The sequence below is a fragment of the Poecilia formosa genome, unplaced genomic scaffold (assembly GCF_000485575.1).
Source record: "Poecilia formosa unplaced genomic scaffold, Poecilia_formosa-5.1.2 Scaffold332, whole genome shotgun sequence".
Taxonomy (NCBI): Eukaryota; Metazoa; Chordata; class Actinopteri; order Cyprinodontiformes; family Poeciliidae; genus Poecilia; species Poecilia formosa.
In genome coordinates this window covers 51,684-77,486 of record NW_006800271.1, presented here as the reverse complement: position 1 = coordinate 77,486, position 25,803 = coordinate 51,684, and the positions used below count along the sequence as shown (strand labels likewise).

The 25,803-nt window shown below is 37.7% G+C and overlaps 3 protein-coding genes and 1 long non-coding RNA gene across 6 annotated transcripts in view; 3 read left to right on the top strand and 1 right to left on the bottom strand.

Moving 5' to 3' along the window:
- Positions 1 to 216: 216 nt before the first annotated feature.
- Positions 217 to 13,043, top strand: LOC107833123 (uncharacterized). The gene is made up of 2 exons (XR_001658834.1): positions 217 to 473; positions 10,226 to 13,043. It is a non-coding gene; the product is annotated as an uncharacterized LOC107833123 (long non-coding RNA).
- On the bottom strand, positions 12,367 to 16,143 carry LOC103152879 (microfi brillar-associated protein 3-like). Of its 2 annotated transcripts, none has more exons than XM_016661513.1 (3): positions 16,008 to 16,143; positions 14,334 to 14,619; positions 12,367 to 13,813 (listed from the first exon to the last, which is right to left on the bottom strand). In XM_016661513.1, exons 2-3 carry the CDS (start codon positions 14,572 to 14,574, stop codon positions 13,119 to 13,121), a joined length of 936 nt encoding a protein of 311 aa, XP_016516999.1. In that variant the 5' UTR covers positions 14,575 to 14,619; positions 16,008 to 16,143; the 3' UTR covers positions 12,367 to 13,118. The 2 variants fall into 2 exon arrangements, with proteins under 2 accessions (XP_016516999.1, XP_007573596.1); XM_007573534.2 differs by lacking the exon at positions 16,008 to 16,143 and adding an exon at positions 15,357 to 15,510.
- Positions 16,144 to 16,410: 267 nt separating this feature from the next.
- fam114a2 (family with sequence similarity 114 member A2) lies at positions 16,411 to 22,960 on the top strand. Of its 2 annotated transcripts, none has more exons than XM_007573532.2 (14): positions 16,411 to 16,618; positions 17,513 to 17,764; positions 18,191 to 18,290; positions 19,092 to 19,193; positions 19,281 to 19,384; positions 19,467 to 19,601; positions 19,674 to 19,838; positions 20,337 to 20,460; positions 20,549 to 20,634; positions 21,060 to 21,146; positions 21,295 to 21,419; positions 21,503 to 21,575; positions 21,719 to 21,772; positions 22,495 to 22,960. In XM_007573532.2, exons 2-14 carry the CDS (start codon positions 17,528 to 17,530, stop codon positions 22,594 to 22,596), a joined length of 1,494 nt encoding a protein of 497 aa, XP_007573594.1. In that variant the 5' UTR covers positions 16,411 to 16,618; positions 17,513 to 17,527; the 3' UTR covers positions 22,597 to 22,960. The 2 variants fall into 2 exon arrangements, with proteins under 2 accessions (XP_007573594.1, XP_007573595.1); XM_007573533.2 differs by having other exon boundaries at positions 16,411 to 16,659.
- A 791-nt stretch (positions 22,961 to 23,751) lies between these two features.
- cnot8 (CCR4-NOT transcription complex, subunit 8) overlaps positions 23,752 to 25,803 on the top strand; it is a 4,109-nt gene continuing 2,057 nt past the window's right edge. The window contains exons 1-4 of the mRNA XM_007573531.2: positions 23,752 to 23,854; positions 24,771 to 24,981; positions 25,187 to 25,380; positions 25,480 to 25,641. Coding sequence (XP_007573593.1) covers positions 24,865 to 24,981; positions 25,187 to 25,380; positions 25,480 to 25,641 — 473 coding nt within the window. The 5' untranslated portion in view covers positions 23,752 to 23,854; positions 24,771 to 24,864. The remainder of the gene's footprint in view (positions 23,855 to 24,770; positions 24,982 to 25,186; positions 25,381 to 25,479; positions 25,642 to 25,803) is intronic.

Sequence of the window (25,803 nt, the reverse complement as noted above, 5' to 3'; positions counted from 1 at the left end):
AGCAGGAGAGTGATAAAAATGCAACCTCTAAAATGTGTATCAGTACATAGAGCAGAAGCCTCCCCCCCCCAGGCTGCATTCATAAATACGTTATGAGCAGGGCTGGCCACTCCGGCGGTGATGGATATTCAGGGCGAAGGGAGGGCCGTGTGAGCGCAGCATGTAAAGGATCACTGGGCCGGAGTCAGTAACACACCATTAACTGACTCCTCGGGATGCAAACACTCTGGGAGGAGAAGGAAACCTGGCTGCTCCGGAAATCAATATGTTGAGCGCTTCAGCGTATCAAGTAGAGGAAGTGTTTGCCAGAACAGGATCGCTTTAAAACTCGTGGAGCAACAGGGAAGGTGTTGTACGTAGCTGTGGTAGATGGGCTTTACTGTGCCAGATGATTCAACATGCAAAGATAACTGCACTGCAAGTGATGAATACCTTTTGCTCACGGTGTGCACCGCCATTAATCCTCTGCACAGGTAATTGGAATTTCATAGCTACAATTTATTTTCAAATAGTTTAACAAACCAAAACCAGACCAAACTAAANGTTTTATACGATAAGCATTTGATGACGCAGATTTAACAGGTGTTTGTGTGCGATAAGCATTTTATGACGTAAATAAACAGATGTTTGTGTGCGATAACATCGATTTTGATTTGGGCGTGGCATTTTAATCCATCAAACTCGATTAATTAAAATTTGACAGAAGCTTGTACCCTTAGTTTTTGACATAGGATAAAACAGGGATCTACAACCTGCCGCTCCGGAGCCACTACTGGCCCTTTGGATCTTCCACATTGGCTAAAAGTGTTTTATAAAGCAAAAATGAAGTTTTAAAAAGAGATGGAATAAGAAAAGAAAGCTTTAGATATTTTTTCAGATTTTATGGAATTATGGAATAATTATATTTAATTACCACAACAGGATGACATTAAAAGTACCAAGAAAAATGTATTTAGATTCTAAAAATGAATTTAGATTCATTTTTCTTGTGATTAGGATGGAAACAATGTGCAAAACTCAAGACCTTTTTGAAAAAGTTGTATGTTTTTCTTTGTATTAAAACCTAAAAGTAAGAATAAAATGGTTGCTCTTTAGAAGTAACAGAATTCCTGAAGTAGCTGTTTATCAAAAATTATAAGGTGTTTTTTTTTCTTTTTTTTTCAAAACTTCAGGTAATATTTGTGGCTCTCAACAGTTTTTATGTACATAGACTGAGGGCAAAAATGCTCTATGGATTGTGAAAGTTGCAGATTCCTTTAGATTTATTTTGTTTATTCTGATCAAGCCACATCACACCTTTTCTGACTGAAATGTGTGTTCCGTCTGTTTTTCTAATAGTGTGGCAGGACTAATGATCAGGAAATTATAAGAGAACAGAAAAAAATTATTGAAAGGAAGGAAAATGTATTAGATTGAAACTGGGATCCTTAATAAAAACAGTTTGATGATACAGGGATGAATAGTATGACAGTGGAGGAGTTGGTGGTAAATGTTTTACAGCAAAACGTCTGGGAATCTTTTTGGATGAGTTTTCAATGACAAATATACATGTCCTTTAATGAAAACAAAGTATTTTTATTTTATTAACCTTTTTAGTAAGTAAGAACACAAACACCCTTGACTTTTTTATTCAAAAAACAGATTTTGACATTATATTAATATATGTCTGAAGCCTGGTTAAACCCAGCAAAAGTTTTTCAAGAAAATTTCTAGTTTTTCTTGTTGGGAATAGACCAACATATTTCCTAGACCAACAAAATAGAAAACAATTCAATCCATTAAGTTAGAATGGATCAAGTTAGCTCTCTTCCTTTCTTTCTGTTCCTTTTCCAACTTTTCTTTTCTATTTTTGGTTTCAATAAAACATTGTATGTTTTATTAATTACTGGGTAAGAAGAAAAGAAATCATTTAACATAAAGTTAGTTTGCATTTCTGAATGGGGAAAAAATAAATCAGGCCCAGAGTACTTACTCTCCAAGACCCATTTCACTTCTGAGGACCTGAAAACTTACTGTTTGGTGAATTTAGACTGTGATGCAGAAAGTTTGGACACCAGTGGTGTAAAAAGTTAAATACTATATGCTCCTTTCATGCATACTGTCAGGTGTCAGAGTTTAAGTTGTGTAGCTCCTCCATTGCCAGTTGACAGGTCTCCACAGTCTGAGCCCCCCAGTGTCATCTCTCATTACGCGAGCATATTCAGACTCCTAATTGGTTTTACTATCTCAGCTGCTCAGTCCTCTGTTAATAATGTCTAAAGCTTTCACATGAAGACATGAGGAAGCTTCTGGCTGATTCTCTTTAATGAAAAAAGTGTTTTTCTGTGTAGTACTGGGACAACAGAAATGTTTGCGCGTGCACTCGGGGCCGTCGGCTCTTTACGGGTGGGTGGCTTCGCTTCAGATTTTTGTTTACACAAGTCGTTGCTCCCATGTGGGGTTTCTTCTTGCATAAAAAGCTTCCTGGAAAAACTCAAGAAGTGCTACGAGCGATGCCAAATGAGCAAATGCACGGCGCCATCGTTTGTCTGCGACACCGTCAGCCGTGGGACTGAAACTGATAAAAACAAAGCCTTTAGGAGGATCACTCCATCCTCTCCAAGACTCATTTCACTTCGGAGGACCCCAATTTTCTCATTCAGTGTCAAGCCAGAGCTCTTAGTAACAATACTATCTTATCAGCCGAAGATCCAGCAGTCAGCAGAGGACGGGGAAAAAAATGGCTTTTTTTTTTTTTTTTGCTCTTTCATCATGATTTGTGTGAATAATGTCCGGATCCCAGCATGTAAATCAACTGACTCCGACCCAAAGAGGCCTTCCAGGTCCTGACTGCAGTTTGAAATACATGACGTAAAATGAGACATTTACATAAATTTTCAATGTCATACAAGAGCAGTCACACAGGACAGCTTAATGAGAAGATCAGAAAAATGAACCCAAGGCTGTAAGATGGAGGAGAAATGAGGCATTAAAACGATAGGATGTCTCGTGGGCACTGGGGGCGGAGGGGAAGAGCGCTCTCTTTCAGCTCTGCGAGTTGCACAAGGACACTCTGCTTTAATCCTAAAAATCACCCTCCATATCCTTCTCATCTGCTGCCATATTCCCCACGTGGGTCCACTCGTACAGGCCTGCTGAGTTGGAAAAAGCAGCCAGCTTGCATTAAAAGTTTAAAGAATTCCTTTGGAGCAAGTTCTTGATTGTTAGGGAACTCTACCTGTGTGTTATGTGGGAATGAGTTTAAAGTGAATGCTAATCATTAATAGCCTGACTTTAATTGAAATTATTTTTACAGTCAGATGTAACTTTTTATACAGCTTCATGTGGCCAGACAAAGCTGCTAGATGTTTAAATATTCTGCCTGAGATTCTACGTTTGTTAAAGTCCAGGCACCATTGGTTCCTGCTGGAAGATATACAATGGACTCCCTGGAGGGTAGAGACTGCACTTTAAACTGTCTAATTTAATGGTTAAAACACCAAATTTGCCCTATTACTCATTAATATGGAGAGTCAAAATCGCATTAGCTCTACTAAATATGCTAACATATCAACGGTTTCCCTTGTGGAGTACAGCCAATGAGCACAAAGGAAAATAAATGGGGCTCCTTGATTGGCTGCTTTGCAAACGCTAGCCAGTAGCTTGTCAAGTAACATGGTGTGGTTTTATCTCAGCTTCCCAAGCTTTGAATATTTAAGATATTCTATGAAAACATCTGTGAATATGCACATTTCCCACAATAATTTAGAGTTCTGTTTAAAAAGAAATATACCGAGCCATGAATAGGCAGAGGTCCACTGTTCAGTTCACTGACCACTGATCAGCTCCATTATTTGGGAAAAATTTCAACCAAAAACATGGTGCAGGTTTTCAAAACAGAATACTCTGATCCAAAGGAATGTGCAAACCATTTTAAAAAAAGTAAAAAAATGTGTATGTGTGCATTAAAAAACAACAGATAATGCCGCTAACAGCAAAACATGTTTCCCATAATCTGCCAGGGTAGCTAAAAATAAATTTTCAGCAATATTAAGGAATTATTGACTTAAAACAAGCTGGTATATCTTACTGAAAACTTCCTTGTAAGTTAGTTTCATCTCATTTCAAATATAGTACCGTAAGATATTTGCACTAGAAGCCTAGGCATAAAATACTTGGTAGGATGTAAAGTTTTTGTATCATGATATTTTTCAGCTGCATCGTCCAGAACTACATGACATGAATATATTTCACAATTAATTACAGCATGAAGAGAAGCAGGATATTAGGAAAGATTTAATAGCTTTTCACCCAAACTGTGGAGCTATGGAGCATATGTGTAGAATTTGGTCTTTTTCTGTCATGCCAAAGCAAACACTCATGAATGGTAAACATGTTGGCCATGTGTCACGTTTAGAAGATTGAACACAGACCGGATAACCGACTTGCCGGTTGCCACGACCTGAATGTGACAGAATGGTATTGCCATGCAGCTCGTACGGCGAGCCAGTAAATTAATGCTGCACAGCCTGGGACTACCAGGACTGAGGGCTTGCTTTGGCTGACTTATGCAAATGCAACCTGAGCTGAAACCTCGAAAATGAACAAGAGGCTTGAATGGGAACTTGTAACCATTAAAGTAATGTCATCCGGGACGCTCACAGAGGAGCACATCCCACCTGCCTGAATAAAGATAAAAGGAGAAGATGGTCAATAAATATTTCATAAGCTTCATTATTGCATATTTATAGTGAGTCTGCCACTCAGTAAATTACCAAAGTCTATGCTGGAGAAAGAGTCTCTGGCCCACAAAGTCGCGCCATGTAGCGGAGAGAACGGGCTGAGTCATCTAATTTAACTGTCCTGTCAACTTAAGTCCTCACAGTCGTTACTCTCCGAGGACTGACTGCACCGGTGGAATGTAGTTAGCTGCAAAGTTTGTCTTAGAAAGCATCGGGACACAATTTAAAGTGAGGCAGCTCATATCTGACAGAGAGCCGGTGCTTCGTATTTATTTGGAGTGCTTCCATCAGCTCATCCGTGATGGGAAGGAAATAAGTAAAAAAGGTGCAACCAGTTTAACAGTGAACAATGTGGTGAATTACAGACTATTATCTGAAAATAACATAAGTTAAAGGGGAAGAGTGCCAACCGAAAGGCTGCTTTGTTATTCCAGGTAAATCAGGTTGAAACAGAAGTAAAACACTGTGAAAGGTAAATCTCACTTTAATCACAGTTAATTAAATCGAATGAATCATTTTGTGTTTCCATGGATCCAATCCTCAACTATTTTTAACCTACACCAAATTATTTTGATCTATCCATCCATCCATTTGTGTCTCTTTATTTCCCTACAGAGGGATTCAAAAATGGTGGTTCAGGTCAGAAGAACTCAGAGCAAAGACATATCTCTCCTTCAATCTATAGTGTATAAGTTTCATTTTTTTTATTCTGTTTTTAAAATATTTGTTAAAACCATCCGTGTATTGTGGCAGTTTGTTATGAGACAGGTAATCTGTCGTAGTGAACCATCTGTAGCATAGCAGACAGTAAGGGAGAGAGTGTGAGCAGTCTGCACAGGAGCATAATTGACAGCAGTAAGACCCTCTTCCTAACTCTGATTGGTTGTTTCTGACAGAGCTGTGTATTTCTACAGTTAGCACTGGGAGTACTGGGAAAAAGCAAAGCAGCTCAATCTTTTCACATATTATCTGTCTTAAGTTATTCTGTCTTAACAAATATGGAGAAAACATACTTTTTATAAAACTTACATACTCCAGTTTAAATTTATTTCCATTTTGTCACTGCAACGACAAATCTTTGAAGTTACTTCATTAAGACTTTATGTTAAAAAAAATGAAATATGAGATGTGAACTGGCATTCAGCCTCCTTCCAAAGTCAGAGCATTCCTGCAGGATTCCTTTTGAGACATCTAACAAGTTTTCTTTGCTAATTAACTAGAATTCAGCGATATTAAAATAGAATTATATCACATAAAATAGCATATTTCCTTGCAGTGTTTACCAAGAGTTTTCATTTCCAATTGTCTGATCTGGTAAATAAGAAACAGAAAAAGAAAGGCTTTAGTCTGTGGCACCCTGGGGATGGAGCTACATCATCCCTGTCAAAAACTACTCAGGTCTTTCTTTCTTCATAAGCAGCTTTTTCACTCTTGACTTAACTTGTTCCATTATATGCTCCACTGTTTTTCCATCAAGGACCACATGCAGAGTCAGTAAACTTGGGTTGACATAAAAAATTGATGATGCCGATGTCAGGTTCAGTTTAGCTAGATATCTGTTAGTAAGCCTGGGTAAGTTGAACCTCCTCCCTAACACAGGACCTCCTTACAGTCCTGAAGTGACTGGTATGTTTCACATTTTTGATGTGTCCTGCTCCAACACAGCCCATTCAAATGAGAGAGTAACCCTCACCATTCCATAACATTCTGCAGAAGTTTGATTATGACTCATTCGATTCAGGTTTGTTGAACCAGGAAAACATCAAAAACATGAAGGACACCAGCCTTGATGTATAGAATTGGACATTCCTGTGTGAAAACATTTGGCAACCTGTTCATTCCAACGCTTGCTGGTGACACACTGTGTACTTTGACAACGCTTCCTTTGGGATGTTTTTTTTTTTTTTTTTTTTTTTACATCACAGATGGAGTCCCCATTTTTTTGACTTTCCACTTCTCTTCATATTCAAAAAGAGCTGAAAGTCAAATGAGCTTGAAATATGAATAATTCTGACAAGCGAGCAGCTTGTGATGCTGGCTGCCTGGAAATAAGCCGGATGTGAAGCCTGTGGATTTTAAGATTGGATGAATAATGAATGGCAAAACAGGCGAGTGAGGCGAGTACTGCAGCCATCCTCCACTGAAGCTGTGGAAGAAAGTGAATAAAAGGGCAAAACAGAAAACCTCACAATTGACTTGACTTATTTGAAGAATCAGAGTGGAACGTAAGGGGCCTCTTTGGCAATTTCTCCCAACCTAGAGCCACTAATTTCAGGCACTTAAGTATGGTCTAGGTAAGGCTTGCATAATGGAGGAAAATACAGCCTCTAACACGCTCTGTTTGCAGTTCCAGGACATCAAACTGCTCTGAGCATAAAGAACAAACCTGGAGAGTTTAATAGAGGCAATTTCCTGTTCCAATTTAGACGCTTCTTGAAATGAACTCTCTGAACTTAAACTTCACTTAAAGGTTTTAAACTTCAACCACTGAAATCATGTTGTGTTTCTGTTTCCTTGGAGATGAAATAGAGTCACATATTTTTAAAAGCAGAGCTGTTTTCAAAAGTTCAAAATACAGTCAACACAATACAGTTTTAGGAAGAACTCTAGAACTTTAACCTGATTTTATTTTGTATGAGCTCCATAAGAACATTTAACAAAGATTTGACCTAAACCGTTCAGCTGATGCTTCCAACTGCTTAATTATCACATTGGATTAAACTGTGAAACATGTTTGTCGCTTGAAAGGGCAAAAGTCACAATTGCATTTCCAATATAAAACTAAACTTTTTCCCAACAGTAAAAGTTTCTGATGGTCACACTAACTTGTTTTCAATGTAGTAACTGTATTAGTTCAGCAGCTTAACCTTAGGATTTGCTGAAAACAACAACTGAATAAAATATGTCAGTTTGGGACAAATGTCAAAACTCCTTGGTTGGAGCACCACTGTATTTTTTTTAATGAAAGTAATTTCAAAACTTCCTGCTGGAATTACCACTTTCCTCAGATTTAATTACAGGTCATTGTTCTCTGTATGAACCAATGATCCATGGAGCTATTCTTGGAATCAGTGCAGCTTTCTGCTCTCTCCTAGCTTCCACAGTCTGTGAAACCTGCCTGCACACTCACATCTATAACATGAACAGGATGTATTAGTGTTTACAACATGCATTAGTGAGTTATGGAAGGAAAAACCTCTTGAAGTTGCTGTGATAAACAACTAATTATAAGAAAAAAAAGAAAAAAATGTTTTTCATTCCCTAGTCAAGTATCTGAGGTATAAGGACAACACTTTGTTTGAGATCAGGCCCACAAACAGAAGAGCCATTAATACAAACAGGCTGAACAGCCGATTCAATCGTCTGCATGGAGTCCTACAGACCTCAACGACGCGCTCTTCTCTCATTGTCTCATGTGACTCATCATCTTCTCCCCTTGTCTTGTTTCTTCCAGTTGATTGCAAACGAAATCAAATTAGCAGCGGTCTTATTCTAACCTAATTTTATAAGCAATTTAATTTGAAGAGGCCCAAATTTGCAGCATGTAGGCTTCATTTGTTTTTACAAGCATCCTTAATCAGTCACACGCCCTTAGCAAGGCAGGGGAAGGCTTTTCTCTCCCACAACTTTCCCCTGACTTGTACGCTCTGCGCCAATCCTTTTTAGCCCAATCGATTCATTCGGTTTACCTCAATGACACTGAAGCCCGTCGGAAATATTCCTCCCCTAAAATCTTCCTTCCCCTTCTCTCTAAACGCCTGCTCAGGCTCGCTATGATGAATGATCGTCCGTGCCAATCAATTCTGTTTAGATATGCTCGCTTCTGGAGAGAACAAAAAAAAAAAACGAAGATGGATGGATTTTTAGAGTTATTCAACACAGAGGCCCAAGGTTATTGTTATTTGGGATGCCGGCCAACCTGATATTTTCACAGGTAGGGCAGACTGAGTAACTGTATTACTGGAGATTAACCTCTGGGAAAAATACCAGTGGATACAGAAAAGGCCCAGTGCAAGGAGAGCTCGATAAAGCGCCTGCAACCTTATTCGCTTCTATTTATTTAGTCTCCCTGTACAACAAAAGTAATCTCAGAGCACTTTACAGGGAAGATGAGTTCAATACAGCACCAAATAAACACAGTTTATGTCAATCTAATTATAATTCTGCCAAATCTAATTACAATGGCAGATAAAACATTTTTCCCCTGCATTACCACTTTGTTTTTGGCCCAGGATAAACATTTGATCATTCTTGACGGTTGTTAGAAATAATGTTCATCTATTTTTGTTCCTTAGTTGTTTATTCAATCAAAATAATTACAAATTATGTTTTCTTAAAAGTGGATTAAATGTGACAAATAGCAGAGACTTAGATAAAGTAACATAACACTGCAATCAGTCCCTTTCTGTTCATAGTTTCTCCAGTTCAGTCTATTTCTAATGAAATATATCTCTATTCCCTTGTTTTTCTTTGTGAATCGTCCCATGGGTGAACGGTTTTCATCTTTTCTGAAGTGTTGGATCCAAGTGCAGACAATATAGTTTTAACCTTATGTTGTTAATGAGTTTACTGAAGAAAAACACTTAAACCGGGGACAAACTACACTTTTTGCTCCACAATTTCAGACCATGTTCCCAATCAGGGAAAGTTTGTATCATTTTGGAGTATCGGTGGTCTGTCAGCACAAAGACCTGTTGGTGTGAGAAGAAGTGAAAACTGGAATTTTGAAGGAAACAGGATCAGCCAACCTGAGTCTCAGTCAAACAATTTTGAGTGAAATCTGGAGCCAGTCACTGACCTGACCTCATATTTGCCGACAACTAACAAAAAATAAAGGCTGTGAGCTGACGTTTTAAAAATCTGTATCTATACAACATTAAAGAGAAAACAGTAAAAAAGAAATATAAAAGTAAATAGACTTTAACAAATAGACATTTCTAAATGAAATATGTTCACATATGTGAACCTATTTATCTTACATTCACTTTTTTTTTTATTTACACTTTCTTTTACACAAAAAACTAAATTACAATACATACTCAGGAGGGTGAAAAAGGAAATAAGTATTTATAGGTTCAAATAAAATGTTCCACTGAGCTCTCTGATTTTGTCAATTTTAACAAAGGCTAGTGGTTAATAAAGTGCTCTCCACTGCATACATACATAAAGTCATATCTTTGTGGTGTCTAAAGTAAATATGTCTGTTCAACCCTGTCAAATGCATTTTTTTAGCATCCACAGACAATAAAACCTCTGGATGTTGCAGAGATGTGTTTCCATGGATTATTTCAAATCATCTTCTCATATATTTTGCAGCATGGAGACCTTTTACAAACATTTCTTGGTCAAAATTAACCAATGCAGGAGCCACTTTCTCTAGTAGCATAGTTAGTATTTTAGCAAATATTATATCATCTGTATTCAGCAAACTAAGGGGCCGAAGTTAGCAGTCTGTTAGTGTCAGTTTTCAAGGACTGATATTCTTCATGTTTTTGTCATTTTAGATCAGTCAGATGATGGTTGATCAGCAGAACCTCTGCAGACTTTGACACACTGAGGATATTTGGACCATTTCAGTGAGCTGTGTTGGAGCAGAGACACATCTACACCAGCCCTTGAGGATGGGAGCTAAACACCCAGGACCTAGTCCTTCTGTCTGTGATGACTGTGGAAGCTGTGTCGTGTGTCCCGAGCTTTACAGGAAAACTGAAGCTCTGGCACAGGAGACTTGGAAAAAACAACTGACTGGAAACTGAAAGCAACTGGAGCACAGAGAAGCTAGCACGGAAGATACTTGACAGTGAAAAATAGGAGAATCTGACAAGCTTATAACTACTTGGAGAATTGATGAGTGGCATGAGAACCAGGTGTGACTAATAAGGAGGAAAATAGAAGCAGACCAGGAACACTGAGGGAAGGTGACTAATAAGCACAGAAGAAGCTGAGCAAATACACAAACCCATCAACTCAGGAAAACGACTAACATCATTCCACTAATAAATACAAAGGAATATGAAAATACTCCTCTAAACTTACCTTACCTTGCCTGAAGGGAGTCATACCCCATAAATATTCTGCTTTGTTTTTTTTCCTTTCACGTTTTCCCCACAAAATATGTTTTTAATCGTTAAATACTGTGAAGCCAACGTTAATTTTACTTAATGGACAAAATCCCTCTGATTGTGTTAATTAGATCTTGCAAATGTGCAACCAAAAGGATAGTTTAGGGTATTTTTAAGCCCCAGGCATAAGATGTGTTTTTCACACTATTTTTGGACCTTTCAACTTGCATGTAAAGTTGAAAGTTTAAACCTGCATGAAAGTTCATGTCATTTCCTAATTTCCTAATCTTATATTTCTTATAAAATTTCAAATTTATTGCTTTATGAATTTTTCTTACTGGTAAATGCATCTCTCATTTTGTAATGTTTCAATATTTAAAACTGAAGAACTCAAGTGCACCCAGGATTTGAACAGGAGTTGATACTTCCATCGACTACTGAACTGAAATGTGACTCACAAACGTGTCAGGCTGTTAGAGCGCCGCAGATCACATGAAATTGTGCTAACCAACAGCGCCATCATGTGGTTTCTGTATATTACTGCACATCCAATCAACCCTTATCATTATTGCTACTGTTTTAAAATATTTAGCATTATTATTACTGTGAAGATAAGTGAATAACACATGAAATTCATACAAAGAATCAATCCTTATCCCTCAGTCAGGATATCAACTTCTGGATCCTGATTCCTGACTGATCTCCAGCCGCTAAGATCTCATTAATGTCATCAATGGAGTAAATCACAAGTTATTTGACATCTAATTTTGCACCTCCCTTTGGAGAACTCATCAGCTTATCAGCGGAGTTAAGATGGGAAGAGTTTTCTGACCAAAGGTCCAGTAAAGTTTTAATCTTTGAGTCACTTTCTTATCACTTCATCCTTGTGGCACGCTGCTCTAAAATGCAAGAAAATCCACAGGTCATCAACAAGCCTTTGATAGATTTTGGAAAGTATCTGCTTTTGCAGGACATCTTTGTTACTTTGCCACATTATGTATTGGACAGTCTAAAGCCTTTGTTTGCAGCTGATAACTTCTAAGCTTGACGTTTTTAATTATGAATAAAACTCTCCTTTCATCTACTTACCAGACTTGGAAGCCGTTCTGACTCAAATTGATAACAGCTGCATGATTTTCCTTCCATGTAACCACAGCTAACACAAAATAATAAGATCAGTCTGAAAAAGTGTATTTGTTCCAACTGCTGTCATCTGGCTACAGATACAGATACAGGAGCATAAAAGCAAAGACAAACAGACTGAAGAACAGTTTATACCTGGTAGTCATAAGGGCATTAAATACCTTGTAGTACGATTTTCACCAATTTTGTTATAATCCATGTAATGTAATTCCATGGTTCTATAATGACAATAAAGATTGTTATTGTTAAATTAGACTGATTTCAGCTTCTTTCACTCCATTCAGCTCTTCTCCATCAATGTGAAGCAGAAAGAGGAAAAAGCAAACCAGTTTCATAACTACTCAGACCATTTTACCTCAATCCCAGTTCACAGATTGATCACATTGCTTTGTTTAATTTTTATATCCTTCAGAGACACAAAGAAGAATCGACAGGACTGCGTTTTATCAACATTATCACTTTTATACATTTTACAAATCTTTGTTTTTGACTTCTGTTGACATAAACATGCAGGGGTAGCATCCAAATGAGTAATTAATTTGCCTTTCACACATCACCATGTGCATACAAAAAACCTCTATAGAAAATTAAAGTCTTTTTCTCATATAATCACAGAATTTAATGAATTTAATTTGCAGACCAAATATGACATTTTCATTGGTAAATATTCCATTTCATACTACTGTGTAAGAATCTTCCTTTTCTGCTTTATTTAAAATCCTCATTTCAACCCTGCAATTAAATGTTTTCAGGCAAACAAAGACCTGTGTAAACATACATGCGTGATATCAGTCAAGTTCTTCAAAACCAATTACCTATGAGTGATGTGACAACAATGGAAGTGGAGAGATAATGATTTTACCAGGCAATATTTTCTCAGTGAAGGCTGACCTGCCTGTCAAAGGGAACAAAGAAGGAAACAAAGAAATAAAGGAACCTTGAATGAGTGAAATGATCTAAAATTGCAGAAACATAAAACAAAAATTGGAAATCTGATGGTGAGTTAAAGAATATCTGAAAGCAAAGGAAAAAATATAGTTTTTGCTTATGTTTGAGAACTTGAGCTGCAGGAATAAGAATGGGATTAAAATAAACCATAAATTGCTACATTTAAGATGAAAGGCAATCTTCAAAGACAAAAACCTAAGTTATCTGGCTGTAAAAATGGACTTTGCTGGAATTCCCACTCAGTTCATGCACTGCTCTCATCATCCTTAATGTCAACCTTTACTTTATGCAGAGACACATTCAAGTCTTCACCGGTCCCATCGTTCCTTTGTCTTCCACTCGACAGCATTGCCTCACACATCTTTTCCTCTTCGATTTGGTCAGGGCACGGCGGGCCTAAAGCCTGCCTGTTCCTGGATGCTGATGTAGCCATCTTTCCAGGATCATTCTCTGGGTTCATGTTCTCCTCTGAAAATGATCTGCAGTTCAGAATGAGCGGCGGAAGAGGAATGCTGCGTGCCAACTCCTCGATGTGACGGGCGAACTCCATGGTCTTAAACTGCGTGACCTTGGCGAACTCCACCGTCTTTGCCGAGGTGAATATGGGAATGCTTTTAGCAATGTCAAATGCCTTCTGCAGCTTCTCGATGCCCTCAGTGCGGAAGAACTCATTGATGGTCTTCTCTGTCTCTTTGAGGTGACTGCTGACCATGCACAAGCGCGCCACGTTGAGGACCATCGTGATGGCAAAAGCCACCAAGCACACAATGACAAAGTACAGCCCCAGGCCACTGTTGGTGTACGCCACACGCAGAATGACCGTATAGTTTCTGGTGAGGCCGATGCCTGTTGAGGCTACGCAGGTGTAGCGGCCGCGGTCCCCAAAGGACACCACACTGATGTTTAGGACACCCTTCTCCTGGATCTGCCACTTCCCGCCTAAAATTAGAAAAGACAATTAAACACCTATAATCTGTACAGAGTTTTTGCACATTTTACCATCTCAAATTTAAGACTTTTTAAGACCATTACTAATGGAATTTAAGAGCTGTATTTCCACATGAATATACAAACTTCGTCTGGAGAGCTTTGGTACCTGGCACTGGCAACCTGTAAGTTCTGTTAGTTGCAAGGTGGGGCCTCCATAGATGTGACTTGTTTTTGTACATCTGAACCCAAAGATGATCATTTGAATTGAGATGTGGGGGACTTTGGAAACCAACTCTACAAGTGAATTCCATAGTTGTGCTTCACATGAATAAATGAACAAATCTTTCCTTTTTGAAGGGATGTTCCTTTGTCTTTCTCATTTTGGAGTGGCTAAAAGAAATGAGTCTTTGCATTGTGCCATGATAATATGAGAGGGAAATGAGAAGTCATGAACTGTTAATTAGATGTTTCTTGACAACTTAAAGGGTAAATTATCAAATAAAAACTGATCATAATAAAATCCTGTTACCTTCTTCTTTTCCAAGAAGAAGTCCTTTAGAGTTGTACCACCGGACGTCCTCTTGAACATCAGTCACGTTACACTCGATTAGCATGCTGGACCCTTCCTTTGCCAAGATGTACCTGCTAGAGGCGACTGGGGCCAGCTCTGTGAAGGACCCTGCTTCCGAGTCATTGTAAGCTCCATCTGCTGTCCAGCAAACGAGCAGCAGGAGGAGCGTGTGTGACAGGCAGTGCTTCTTAGATAACATGTTGAGTGAAGTTTCAGGCTGACATCACATCTAGACCAGAAAATCCTGCAAAACAGGTAGAGTTGGTGGCTGTGACACAACAGCACACAGCTACTGACCCATTTGTCGTTTTTCAGTATCTTTTTTTGTTAATAAAATGTTAATATTACAATCTCTAGGTATCATAGCATTATGTTGAATTTAAACTAAAACCAAATATGCACCTTTTTAGTCTTTACAGGATGACTGAGATGTGTCTGATTCTTTTTTTTTCTTATCCTCTTCATTAAATAGATTACAGTACATAATATTCTGATGAACACAGAGATTATTAACATTGATTTCTCAGTTAATCTAACTTTAATGTTGTACTATATATATTTATTAAAAGAGATTTACATTTTGAGCAATGTTTCTAATTCAAGTATAGTGGCATTAATTATTATATTGTCTCTAGGAAGATATTGGTTTTCTATTACATTTACACTAATTAATTGTAACTAAAGGATATTAAACTGACCCTTTATGAAAATATTAGCACATTGAATACTTCAGAAAAGTTTGTTGATGATAGATGGCAATATGTCAGAATATCAAAACAGATTTAAACTCACAAAACTATGTTAAATCTTTTTAAAAACATATAAAAAATATTTATATTTGAATAAATCTTGTTTTTTACAGTTCATGAAACAGAAAACCTGTGGGGAAAAAAAGTCACTATCCCTCAGATCAGATCAGCACTGATTCTACTCAGACTATGAAGGGACTTCAAACAATCATATCCCATGTAACCTACTTACCTGCTGCTAAGTCACAACACAGGAGTCTTCAACAGACTTAAGCTTGTTTTAGACCAAAAGACAGAAACTTAAATCAAAGACATATCCTTCCAGTGCTGAAATCGAGCACATACTGTACGCTCCAACAACTTCCTGGAACAGGTGCTTAAGTGGGCGTGGCCTAATAATTACCTGTGAAACACTTTAGAACGGAACAAAAGAGAGATAGATAAATAAATAAATAAATAAATACATAAATAAATAAATAAATAAAATAAAATAAAATATTTACTGTTTAAAAAATACATACACAAATTGTGATATGTTATTTGGTTAAGTGAAAATATTTGATTGGATTTTATACATTTTTGTATTTTTATTTTACAATAAATAACTTTATAGATTATTTACTTTAAAGAGAAGAAGGGGGGAAGCAGATAAACATGTTTTCCCCCGATAAACTCGTTTTCATGATTTTATTTCGAAATATTCAACATTTTACTTCCGTTTCCTTTTATACATCAAGCTTTCCAAACAGGACACAGCACAACACAACATAACATAACATAACATAACATAACATAACATAACATAACATAACATAACATAACATAACATAACATCTTTCAAAATAAAACAGTGATGAGCAATACTGCAATATAATGATCTAACCTCAATGAGCTGGAGTTCTGTTGTCCGTGAAGATGAAATTATCCCTGTGCTGTTCATGCAGGAAATGGTTAATGATGTTATTCCACTAGTGTGGGCTTGTCACAAAGTGTAGAGCAGTTCTGTATTGACACACCTGTCCACACCTAACACCACCAAACCCAAATGCTCGTCTGCCTTGACTGTTGTAACACATGATGGCACAAAGGGCACATATGCTTCTATTAACATTATCTATTTTCCTTTTGTTAATAATATGGACTAAATTTGTCTGAACCAAAGGTGAAGAAATAATATGGCAAAATCATGAGGAAAAACTCCGTTTATATATCTGTCGCGTCAATTTATACATTTGAACGTTCGTTTTTCAGGCCTGCTTTTATTATGAAGACATCAGACGGAAGTCCCTCCTCCTCCAGCAGCTGACAGACCTAACCTTTGAAAACAAAATGTGACGTGGCTAATCTTTCTGGACAACAATAAGAAACTTGAATTATTTCTGTAATCTGGAAAATTAACATAAATATAAGGCCTGGATTGGGAATTCCAAGCTCTAATTAAAACGGAAAATTCTTCTAATTACTTCTGGGAAGGAAACAACAAGCAGATTGGAGGTAAACGTTAGCTGTTAGCATCAAGACTGAGATCAGAAAAGGTTCGTTTGTTGTAAAAACTCTCTGATTTGTCTTATTTCTGGCTGGTTTCATGACTCTTTTTAAATTGGCTGAGGATAACGTTAATGTTTAGTTCAAATTTACTGTTTTAGCAGAAACTTTCTACGTTATAAATCTTTGAAAACTTCAACAGCCAGCAATAACAGATTTGAAACACATTAACGCCCAGTGCTAATTGTAAGAGTCTGTGGGGAAACCAGAAGTTTAAATCCGTAATATCCTAAAGCATGAATATCAAACAATGCTGTGGTGTCCGGCAACTTTTAGCCTGGTCTCTGGTCCAACACAGCTGGATCATATAAATTAAAGATAATTTATCTTTAATTTATATAAAATTAAAGATAAATTAATTTATCTTTAAACAGTTACGTGTTTGATGCGTAACTGTGGCAAGAAAGTATGGTTTATACAACTGGAAGCAACTAATTAGCATCTCGAAAGCTCAAATAATACCAGTAGATCAGGAACAAAGAGCTGAAAGAGAAGGAGGAAGTTTAAAGTTCAAACAATATGTTCCAACTCCAACGTCTCTGTCTGTGCCTTATGGTTGTCTAACCATAAGGCCAGAAAAAAAAAAGATTTAAAGAGGAGCAGCAAAAGGAAATTATTTGGATTAACAGTGCTTCCCATTCCCAGCAAGTCATTGTGTCATCTCTGCTGCTCAGAAATTGAGCTGTTAGCATGTCATAACTGTCATGAGACTGTCATACAGCAACAACCTTCAGTCTAAGGCTTCTTTAGTTTTGTTGTTAGACTGACTGTTAATGTGCATAGCCCTAAAGGGCACATTAAAAAAAATCCTTCATACTTAATGCTGTCTGTTATTTTCTGCAGACATGTTGTGCTGAGATGTCTGAGAAGATGTCAGACAGCGAAGGACCTCATTCAGAAGGCGATGGGACAGGGGGAGCGCCTGGGATCCAAGACCCCTCTCCAGCTGAAACACCAGGCAGCTCCTCGGTGTCTACACAAGACAGCTCTACTGATGTAGCCCCAACGAGGAAAGCCAGGAGGAGACCAGATACCAAACCTGCGGAGGAAACCGAGCCAACACCAAAAGCAGAGGAGGAACAGCAGCCGGCAAAGGTAGCTCTTAATCATGCCACCAAGTTATCCTTTATTTAGTCACAAATAAAATAAGTCTCCAATTGTTTCATTATAGAATTATCATTAATGGTGATTAAACAGTACAAATTTCTTCTTTTTTATTAAATAGCCTATTATATTAGCTGTGAATTGGGCAAATATAATAGGTGGCCAAATATGTTATTGGCAAGCCAAGTCTGAATGCATGTAATGGCATACCACATAGTTACATACAATAAATCTATTGCATCTTTTAAGAGGTTTAATAAAGTCAAAATGTTTCACAGAAGCTAAGTTCAAGTTTTAACCACATAATACGACTAAACTAATTGTACATTTTTGTGGTTATTTGAATTACCAAAGAATTATTTATTGTTGCATCAACTTTGTGTTTCATATTTTAGTTTCCTCCGTTTTCTCTCACAGACGCCAAGTGAATCAACTGTCTCTCAAGGTGGATGGGGATACTGGGGTAGCTGGGGTAAATCCATCCTGTCCACAGCAACAGCTACTGTTGCCACTGTGGGTGAGTCTCCAGAACACCAAGCTGTCTCTTTTAAGACCTGTCTGGATTTTTTTGTTGTTGTTTTTCTTTAGCTGCGCTCTTTCAAAATGTACAGTTTTGCAAATTGCAACAGTTACTGAAGAAAATGTCTGTGATATCTGTTTACTAGAAATAATTTTATAAAAGGCTTTCTTGTCAACATGATATCCTGCAATTTTGGGTAAGCCATTGTACCCTCCTTAAAAAGAGATATTGAAAGTGAGGCAACGAAGAGGAAAAGAGGTCTGGAAAAACTTGCCAACTTCGTTAAGTTCTATTAGTTTGGTTTAGTCTTCAGTCTGTGATTCCGGACGAGCCCCCAATTTTCCTAACCCTGAGCTAATTAGCAATAAAAGGAAAGGGGAGAATGTATGTTAAAACTATTAATATTCCTAGAAAGTTTTTGATAATTATTTTGTCGAAAACTTATGAGACAAAAACAACTTTTTAAGACTGACTAAAGAATAGCAGAAATGTTTAAGAAAAGCCAATGAATAGTAAAAAGGAGAACAACTTAGTATGTCTTTACTTTAAAAAAATATATGTATATTGTCTTTCATCTGTGGTATTGTTGCCAAATTTGATGACCAAGTAATCAAATGATAATTTTTGAATATGACCAAATATATGAAATGTTTGCAATAAGAAAGGTTCTAGTTTATTTTTTCTATGGTTAGGAATGGAGACAAACAACTCCATTCCTTACCATGTCCGTTCCTATGTCCACAGTCCACACCCTGTTTGTGTTTACTCTTCATCACTTGTTATTCTCTGCTTGTCCAGGCCAGGGGCTCACTCAAGTCATCGAAAAGGCAGAAACATCTCTAGGAATTCCCAGTCCAACTGAACTGTCAGCTAAGGTGGAGGAAGAGGAAAAACAGCAGGGTGAGACATATTTATCAGTTGAAGAGAAGATAGAATAAATCAAAACATTTTATGTTTTTCATCAAATTTTGGATTCTTCTCCTGCAGGCGAAGGCAGCAGCGAGACAGAAAAATCTGCAACTGAAGGATCCTCACCAGTAGGAAGCGCAATGGGAATGTTCTCGTCTCTGACCAGCGTTGTTCAGACCACAGTGAGGAGATGTTTTACTGTATATGGTTCTGGTCACTTTTTATCCAGTAAAATGATCTCAAATAAAGTAAACATCTCCATAGGGGAAGACTGTGATCACGGGAGGTTTGGATGCTCTGGAGTTCATTGGGAAGAAGACAATGGATGTGATAGCTGAAGGAGATCCTGGCTTTAAGAAGACCAAAGGACTGATGAACAGGAATGCCTCTCTGTCTCAGGTGGGTAAAGTCTAAATGAATTGATAGGGGAAGGTAAAATCCAATTTATTTCTTCTTCTGCTTCTTTGTCAGGTTTTGCGGGAGGCGAAAGAGCGAGAGGAGCTGCAGACAGCAGAGAAAGAGTCGTCAGACACAGAGAAGAAGGTGGTGGCGCACTACGGGATGCTGTTTGATGAATTCCAGGGTTTGTCGCACCTCGAAGCCCTGGAGATCCTGTCCAGAGAGAGCGAATCTAAGGTACAGCTTCCCTGATTTCTTTAAAAAAAAAAAAAAGGTTGTATTGAAATTAAACATTATGCAAGAGATTTTACTTTTATGTCTAATTTGATCAAGTCTTGAAATTTTATCATTACTAAAAGTTTTAAAAGGCAATCATCCTGTGACAGACGCACATTAAGCACTCATCTTACTGGATCTCAGTTTTAAGAATTCTTTTGTCAATTATCAAAACTTCAACTCACATGTTGAACTTTACTCAACTGAAGGTTTACAAAACAACCAAGTAAATTTAGCGCTTTAGAATTTCTCTGGAAATTTAATTTAAGGGAAGCTAGACGTTTTCAAAGTTATCAAAAATGTTTAGGTGCTACACCAAAAATTATATTTGTTACGAGCAGAAGAGTGTCCAACACTGGCAACGACCTCAGAGAAGCTAATGTGTCTGCTCATCAAATTACGAAGGGTAGGACCAAGATGCCCTCGGATTTTATTCTTAGTTCTGTGTGTTTCATTTAGGTGAAGTCTGTGCTGACGACTCTGTCTGGAGACGAGCTGATCCAGCTCAGAGAAGAGCTGGATCAAATCAAGGAATCTTTCTCCATGGTGGAGTTTGATGATGAGGAGGTTGATGACAAGAAAGGTAAGACTTAGTTTTTTTGGGGGGGTTAGCATGTCTGCACCTGCATGAAAGTCACCAGGATGAAACTGGTTTGTTCATCTGTTCCCAGACGAAGATGGCACAGAGTTTGAGAAGGATTTAACGTCAGCCGTTGATGGTCTCAGTGTTTCTGCCACAACTGACAAACTCATTAAGGTATGATTTTATTACGTCTGTGACCGATTCCTTCTGGATTTTATGGTGTTAGATGCAGGGCTCTGGAGTAACTAGCTACTTATAATAATTATGCTATGACAGATCTGAAAGTGTTCCAGTGCTGGAGGATTAATGTGCATTGTTAAATATCAAGGGCTGTCAAGATGTGGTCAACCTCCAAACAATTAGTGTCCAAATTGCTAACAGCCACAGTCATAAAGGGTAATATTTAGTCTAATTTTATGAAAGCAATCCAAATTTAACACATTTAAATACATCATGCTACCATTACATTTGGAATGGAATAACTTTTCAACTCAGTTATCAGATTAGAGCATTCCAGTCTGTCAGTTGCTCCATTTCTTATGTCCATTGATTGTCCTCTAAATGTTAGCGATAACGGCATCATATCTGTAATCTAACAGGCCTGTCAGAACGCCCGCAGCACGGTCAGCGACATGAGCAGACCACAGGAAGACAGCGAAGAGACTGAGAGGACGCACTCTGCAGAGGTGAGTCCATCGTCAGTTTGTGAAGCCACAAAGTTGAGTGACTTCACTCAAGTTGAAAAGAGGAAAACAGAACAATATTTTTAGAGTTTGATGCACTTGAAATTTGTAATTCCTAGAAAGTATAAACAGATTTTGTAAAATTATTTAGGATCTCCATGCTACAGCCATCCGGAGTCTGGCAGAGCTGACTGCTCGCTCCATTGAGCTTTTCCACAAACTGGCCGAGAAGATCCTGCTCTCCAACAGCAGCACAGACGCCAACGTCTTGTCACAGTAATGCCACGTTACGTTTTCTAGTTTCCACATGCACAGACATGGTGAGGGAAGCCAATTGCATTAAATCTGACTGTTTTCAGACTAACTGTCGTCCTGTGTAAAGAAATCTCTCTGCTTTCCAAGAAGTTCACCTCCTGCCTGACCACAGCGGGGGTAAGTGAACTGATGCTTTGTCAAAGTATTCATGTTTCATTTTAATTTTTCACTCAGAGCCGCAGCAGTTAATATTTTTAGTCTGAAAAAATAAAAAGTTTTTAGGTAATACTTAGAGTTCTGATAGCTGCGTTTTTTTACAGTTTAAAGAAAAGGGAGATGTCCTGAACCCGCTGATTACAGGAATCTTTCTCGAGGTTTGTGTTCATTTTATGTTTTATAACTTTACAATAAGATTTAACCAATAATATTTAATTGAATTACGAACAGAAATCGAATGAAAGAATCTTGCATCTAAGGTTAGGCATTTATTGTATCATGTATGGTGATAAACTTCTTGTGATAAAATTTGGATTTATTGTGATGATAAATTACAATTAATGATGTGTTAAAAAAAACTAAAACTGTCTGTATTGTCAGCATTGTTATTTTTACTATCTTTCTCCATTGTTTTTTATAAGAATATCAATAAATATCAATACATTTTAAAATATGAATAAACACAGTCACTGTGTGCAGTTTAGTGATATAAATCACACCTTATTATGTGACAGGTGTCCTAAAGAGGCATTTTACATATGGAAATGTTTTTTAAGAGCAGCATTTGTGTTTGTGTGGCAAAAAGGTTGACTTGAAAGATTCGATAGGGATTGGCACCACAAAGCATGAGACAGTGGTCTTTTACTGGAAAAGTGTGAATCAGGCCACACTTTTGAGTTATTTAAATAAGAGATGGAAGGTGGGTGGAAGTCTGGGAAAGAACTGTTGCCATCCTGTAAATTGCTTTGTTTTGCAGTCCAGCAGGGATGTGTTCTTGGTCCATCACTCCATTTATAATTTTGTGCACTACATTTCATGTTTACATTTTTTTTTAACTCTATGACATTTACAAAATTAAATCAATTTTCCTCTTACTCAGGCTTCCAACAGTGCATCTTATATCCAGGATGCCTTCCAGCTCCTCATGCCGATACTGGAGATTTCCCACATCCAGAGGAGATCTGGACGGGCGGAGCAGTGACTTCTGACCTCTGCTGCTTCTGTAACTGACACCATCAGAAGATGGACACAAAGCCTCAACACTTTTATAAACAACTCTCTGTCACACAGTGATATTTTTTTGTTTTTTTTGTTTTACATGTTCTGTACAGTAAATTGACTTACTGAGGTCCTGACCCGGAATATTTGGATCTGCCAGCTCTGACCTGAGAAAACGAAAAGGAAATATAAACATGAAGCGGCAACATCCTTGTACTTTCTACTTTAACAGCTAATGGATCAAAACGGTCTAAAGAACTCTTTATTTTCAAAAAGATCATGTGGAAATAGATCAGAAGTGTTATCCTGCTTCAGTCTCAACTAAATAAAAAGGTAAATGGAATGACAATTGATTCTTTTTCTTTACTGAACAGATATATTGTCAATATGGAATAAATTAAATGAGATAATCCCAACGTACATTAAAGCCCCAAATTATTCAAATCCCTGACAGATTTAAATTTTGAATGATTTTCTTTCAACTTAGATATTTGCTCCTAATAGGAAATGAGACTGTCATGTCTGAAAACAATAAAAAGCAACATAATGGCATTATCGGTTTAAAGTACAGTCCAGTAGAAATCATTAACATGTAAATACATTAAGAGTACTTGTAGATGGATATCCAAAACATTTGATCTAGGCTTTGCAGTTTAAAAGGGAAATTATACTAAATACTAAATAAATGTTGGTGCATTTGTGAATTCGAAGATGATAAATGTAAAACAGAAACAAGTTTAGTCTGATTTAAAATGAGACAGAGAAAAAAATGTTTTACACTGTATGTAAATTTTGATTTCAGTTGTATATGAAGGAAACATGCAGGTTTAAAAATATTAAAACATCTTCATCCAAACAACCCTGTTTCTCACTAAAAAAGTTAAATGCGGGAGCAGTGTGTGTTTTATGGCTTTGTTTGTAATAAAAAGAACAAGCATATCAGTTGCAACTGGGAAAAAAAAATGAGAAATTGTAGCAAATATTTATATCAGTCCATATCAAGCAATCACAATAAATTAGAAAAAAAAACAGCATGCTACTGTAAACTAAGGCTTGAATTTGTTCTCATATTTTATCTATTGAGTACGTGTAGGGCTAGTAGATATCACGTCATCACGCAATCACTCCCTGGCAGCAGGTGGTGCTCCTGTGCGTTTTGAAGACGAAGAGGCGAAAAGAAAACGAATAAGAAAACATCCTCATCAACCAGGCTGACAGGCTTCGATTGAAGAAAACAGCAGGTAAAATGATATTTTAATAATTTTCCCAACGTCAGTGTGTCATCCTTATGGCAGATAAAGCTCGAGTACAACACGCGGAGGAGTGGAACAGGGAAGCGCTTCTTATTTGTTCTTTGTTTTTGTGCCGCTTCCCGTCGAAGGTTAGCTTCGATGCTAAGCTAAATGCTAGCGTTCCAGTCGTTGCGACGTTTGTTTTTGTTTCAAATAGATCGCTTACAGTGAATTTAATTAATTTCGTGTAAGCATACTCCTTCAACTGGCTTGTAGTTAACATTTTTCTTTGTATTTGGTGCTTTCTAGTTGAATTTGAACTAACTAAGCTAACGGTTGCTCCTTCTGCTGTCATGGCAACATGATGTAAAAAAATGTCAATATTCTATCTCATCTAATTTACCTGTTTAATCTAAATGTTGGGCATTACATTTTGGTGATGATTAAACATGAGAAAAGTAAAATGATGACGTATAGCAAATAGGGCCAAAGTATAAAAGGTTCTAAAGGAAAGAGTTATTGTGCATTAATAAGCTATTATTCCCTACAGAGGATCTAGATTTTTCTTAAAGCTCAAACCACAGCTCTACAGGCTTCCTGACGGTTTTGTTGTGTGCTTTGTCTGATGTTTAACTCAGTTTTTGCCCAGATCTTGAATCAGGTATGCCAGCACATTATGTTTGTTTTAAAAAATAGAAACAATTATAGCTATAAAACAGCGTTATTTTATATCTCCACGTTTATGCATTGAAAAAGATGTTTATAATCTTGATACAGGTGCATCAGAGAAGAGGAGTTTTTTGGGTGTTTTTACAGACTGGAATGTGATAGGTTTTAGTTTTTCTGTGTGTCATACTCCTAGTTCAAATTCCCTTGCTAATCACGGGGTAAACTGGCTGACATTTTCCTTTCCTTATTCTTCCAGGATTGTCCCTCTTTTCTTTATCGGATTCGCTCTTTGCCTCCCACTGAGTGCCGCAGGACTGCTAGGATTTTAGCTTTTCATCCAACCTACCAACATGCCAGCTGCACTTGCAGATTCCAGTCAGATCATCTGTGAAGTCTGGGCGAGCAATGTGGAAGAAGAGATGAGAAAGATCAGACAGATTATCCAAAGCTACAACTATGTCGCCATGGTGAGAGTTTTGACTTTGTTCAGCGAAACAAATTTTACGTACATGCATCCTGAGCTGATCAATTGATCCACTCTGTGCTCACAAATCCAAATCCAAACCTAAACTATACCTGAACTACTCCTGTATACTTCCCTTTGAGAGATTAGATGAAGTGGCTGACTCTCGTCACTTTAACAGATCAGTGATGATCTCTGTTGCTCATTAGGACACAGAGTTCCCTGGGGTTGTTGTGCGGCCAATCGGAGAGTTTCGCAGCACAGTGGACTACCAGTACCAGCTGCTGAGATGCAACGTGGACCTCCTGAAGATCATCCAGCTCGGACTCACGTTCATGAACGAGGACGGCACTTATCCTCCGGGGACGACGACGTGGCAGTTCAACTTCAAATTCAACCTCACGTAAGTGGAATACCACATCCCTGGTGATTCAGGGTGAACAAAATATGTTTAGTTTTGTACCATACTAAGAATGTAATGTGACGTTTATCTTCTCCTCAGAGAAGACATGTATTCGCAGGATTCCATCGACCTGCTGCAGAACTCCGGCCTCCAGTTCAAAAAGCATGAAGAAGAAGGAATCGACACGCTGTACTTTGCAGAGCTCCTCATGACGTCTGGCCTGGTGCTTTGTGAAAACGTCAAGTGGCTCTCCTTCCACAGGTTGGCTGTTTTTAAATAGGGCTGTAGTGATACATAATCTCATGATACGATACAATTCACAATATTCTGCTCATGATACGATATATATTGTGATATTCAGCAAGCGATACAATTCAATACACCTTTGTGATTTTTTTTTTAAAGATTTTAGAGGGACAGAGT

Coding starts and splice junctions, on each gene's coding strand:
- fam114a2 (XM_007573532.2), top strand. CDS start 17,528: ATGTCTGAGAAGATGTCAGACAGCGAAGGACCTCATTCAGAAGGCGAT. Junction 19,839..20,336: donor CCAGAGAGAGCGAATCTAAG/GTACAGCTTCCC, acceptor TGTTTCATTTAG/GTGAAGTCTGTGCTGACGAC. Junction 21,576..21,718: donor CCTGCCTGACCACAGCGGGG/GTAAGTGAACTG, acceptor GTTTTTTTACAG/TTTAAAGAAAAGGGAGATGT.
- LOC103152879 (XM_016661513.1), bottom strand. CDS start 14,574: ATGTTATCTAAGAAGCACTGCCTGTCACACACGCTCCTCCTGCTGCTC. Junction 13,814..14,333: donor TCTTCTTGGAAAAGAAGAAG/GTAACAGGATTT, acceptor TTCTAATTTTAG/GCGGGAAGTGGCAGATCCAG.